The sequence below is a fragment of the Ziziphus jujuba genome, chromosome 10 (genome assembly GCF_031755915.1).
Source record: "Ziziphus jujuba cultivar Dongzao chromosome 10, ASM3175591v1".
In the NCBI taxonomy this organism is placed as follows: domain Eukaryota; kingdom Viridiplantae; phylum Streptophyta; class Magnoliopsida; order Rosales; family Rhamnaceae; genus Ziziphus; species Ziziphus jujuba.
Window position 1 is genome coordinate 26471443 of NC_083388.1, and position 3610 is coordinate 26475052.

Consider the following 3610-nt stretch of genomic DNA (forward strand, 5'->3'; position numbering starts at 1 on the left):
GTTGGTATAAATTAAATTCCCTTAATTGTTATATTATTAATATTAAAGGTGTTCAGTAGATAGGGTCACTCACTGAGATGATTAGCATCTCACGTTTTTAAATTCCGTTCCCCTAGGTACCAGGTTTGGGAGACATTGATCGTCCGGGGCGAGCCCGACGTCTCAGTTCTTTGCCGAAAGTCCAAGAAGTATTTCTTCCCTTTTTCCTCTTCATCTTGGATTGCTTCCTTATCTGTCATTTTATTAATTCCACATTTATTTGTATAATGCTCTGTATACTGTATTGGACGTGTAGTTATTACTTGTAGTATTGTGGGAGGAATAAGGGGATGAAATTTAGAAGTGCGTTTTCAGTGCAGGAAATTTGTGGTAAGTCCAACCCTTAGGGGAGGTTCTGCCGGATTTTCCATTGGAGGGTCCGGTAGGGTTTCCCTAGGATCACGGCTTGTCTAGGGTTCCGATAAGGAATTTGGACGGGTCCTGACAAAAGGGGAACGAAGCATGCCTTAAAAGAGAGTGTGGATACCTTTCCCTTGCAATGCGTTTTGACAAAACCGTGCAGGCTGGACCTAAAGCGGACAATATCGCATGCGGGTGGTCTGAGCTGGGCTGTTACAGTTGGTATCAGAGCCAGTACCCGGATCGGTGTGCTAGCTAGGATGCTGGGCTCCAAGGGGGGAGGATTGTGAGATCCCACATCGGTTGGAAAGGGGAACGAAGCATGCCTTAAAAGAGGGTGTAGATACCTTTCTTTTGCGACGCGTTTTGACAAAACCGTGTGGGCTGGGTCCAAAGCGGACAATATCGCATACGGGTGGTCTGGGCTGGACTGTTACATTTAACATCTCTTAAAATAAAATAATAAATAATTAGTGTAAAAGTTTTATAAGTTTTTGCTATCTGTCATGACTGATGATAATATATATTTTATATGCTAAATTTTAATTGAAATATTTAATTTTATTATTTTTTATTTTAAAATTTTAAAGAGAATTAATGGTAATCATTTAAATTATTATTTAGTATATGTATCCTACTAGTAATCATTTATGGCAAAAAATATTTTTCAAACCCTTTTTGCTTCCCCGACCTTCTAGTTCATGTAGTCAAGTGGGTGAGTTATAATATCCCGGATCTCAGGTTCAAAAGAGGATGTGGGCAAAACCAAACAACAACAAATCTTATTTATTTGAATATTATATAGTAGAGCCGATAAAATATAATAATAAATAATTAAATATGATTATTAAATATGCATTAATTTGTGGGCTCGCTCTAAAACTACAATCTAATTTTAATTGGTTAGAAATAACTGATTCAAATACAATTATAAATTGTGAAAAGTTAATTTAATTTGTAAACCATTATCACTTATATTTAGAAGGTTATGGCTTGAGATATTTTTCTTTGATTTTTTTGCCTTTCATATATATAATTATATACATATATTTTCCAATTTTGAAATCAAAGTCGTATGAATAATAGTCGCTAGGGTTTTTCTTTTTCTTTTTTATGTTGACTGCGATTTACAATAGCCTGGGCACTCTCTAAGCCTGGTGGATTTAATTGGAGGTACGAAGGATGGATGCTGAAACTATAGATCAAAAACATATTATATTATTGCTTTGCTTCTATTATTATTTTTTTTATAATTATTAATTTCTTTTCCATTTAACATATATATACAGCGGTGCTATAAAAAGCACCAGGCGTAGGAAAAAAATTTCACCTGTTTCTGCTTCGGACGAAAAAAAAATAAAAAAAAATTACTCGTTTCTGCGTTGCATTCGACTTTTCGGCGTCTTAATAGGTACCTTTTTCTCATCTCTCTCTAATTTTTTAGGTGGTCTAGGAATAAGTTGTGATCTTCTGTGATTTTATGGGGTTTTGGGTATGCATTCGAATATATCAAAACAAATGTGATTGATATAAATCTGATTATCTTTGGAGAGGAGTTACACCCTCCTCTGACAAAAAAGGTCTTAAATAATTAAGCTTTTTCTTTATTATTATTATTATCTCAACGTGTCAGGTTTATTATGATTTAAAGAGAAATTTTTGTTCTAAGAAATGGAAGAGGTCGCGCAAGAATTTATGCTGATGTCGATTTGTAAGTCGAAGGTGGAGGATCTTCCAAAAGAGTTGTTGATTTCAAACCTGTTGCGTCTACCGCTGAAAGATCTTCTCCAATGCAAAAAGGTTTGCAAGGAATTATACGCCATTATTACGAGTTTCCCATTCACTGATGTACGCAGGAAGATGAGGAATTCTCAAATTCTAGTCAAATACGAGGATCCTATCAGTAAATATCATGTTATCTATTTACTTTCTGATGAAACCCTTGAGGTCATTGATACCGAACCAGTATTATCCCATACTCCATTAATGGATTCAATGAGGATTGATTTCAAACATTCTGTCACCGTGGTGGGTTGTAGTAATGGTGTGGTATGTCTTAGGTGCATACCACCACATGATGAGTATTTCCTGTGGAACCCTGCAACAAGAGATGCAAAAATTATTCCAGATGGATTATACAAAAGCAATCCAGAAAAGAACATGTTTCAACATCTAAATATGGGGTTCGGTTTCATTTCCAAAAACAATGACTACAAACTAGTCTCAATCCAATGCTTGTTTGAAAACAATACATACCGCCCTGTTCAACCGTGCCTACAAGAGGTTGAAGTTTATAGCTTAAAAACAGGATGTTGGAAATTGCTACCAGATATCATCCCAACTTGTGATATTATATTAGCACAACCACATTCAGGTACAGCATGTGGAGAAATGTTTTCATGGTTGGCAGAGAATGACAAGTATGGAGAACATGTTATGTCATTCGACATGAGCAATGAGGTATTCATAACAACACCTTTGCCTCCTCGTATAATTGAAAGGAGCCGTCCTGGTAATTGTTGGAATAGCCTTATGTTTCATAATAAATCCCTTGCTCTTGATCATTGTGCTAGAGATAGAAATAATGATACCAAGACACATAGCATATGGGTGTTGGGTGAATATGGTGTCAAGGACTCATGGACTAATCTATTTAATGTTGGACCCCTTGAATACTTAGGACCGAGTACAAGAGGATTTTGTAACAACAATGGGGTTCTTCTCCAAGTAGACGGAGATGGATGTCGTCATGATCTAATTTTGGTTGACCCTTCCATCCGAAAAATCAAAGATTTGGATATTCATGGGACATCATCAATGCAGATCCTTAACTACCAAGAAAGCCTAGCTCAAATTAATGCAACTCCATCTTCACGGATATTGGATGGGAGTTAATACTAGTTAAGATTTCATGGGTGTATCGACTATCTCGGACTCAAATCATTGTTTCAGACTATGTATTGAATAAAGCTTCTAAGTTCTCTTTATATTTTTTATATTTATATTATTCGGTTTGATATACATATATATATTCTCTCTATATTTTCTAGATTTATTTTATTCGGTTGGATATATATATACATATATACAGGGGCATGCAAAGTGGTGAAATGACAGAAGTGTCATCACATTCTTTCAATAAAAAAGTAATCCCAAAAACTCAAGTCACTATCTTCAACAATGAAAAATAACTTCAAAAAATCATGACGAT

General features: G+C 35.3%; 1 protein-coding gene across 1 annotated transcript; it reads left to right on the top strand.

The window, feature by feature from the left end:
• Positions 1-2070: 2070 nt before the first annotated feature.
• On the top strand, positions 2071-3294 carry LOC132799722 (F-box/kelch-repeat protein At3g06240-like). The gene has a single exon (XM_060812181.1). The coding sequence runs from the start codon at positions 2071-2073 to the stop codon at positions 3292-3294; it is 1224 nt and encodes a 407-aa protein (XP_060668164.1).
• Positions 3295-3610: the final 316 nt, after the last annotated feature.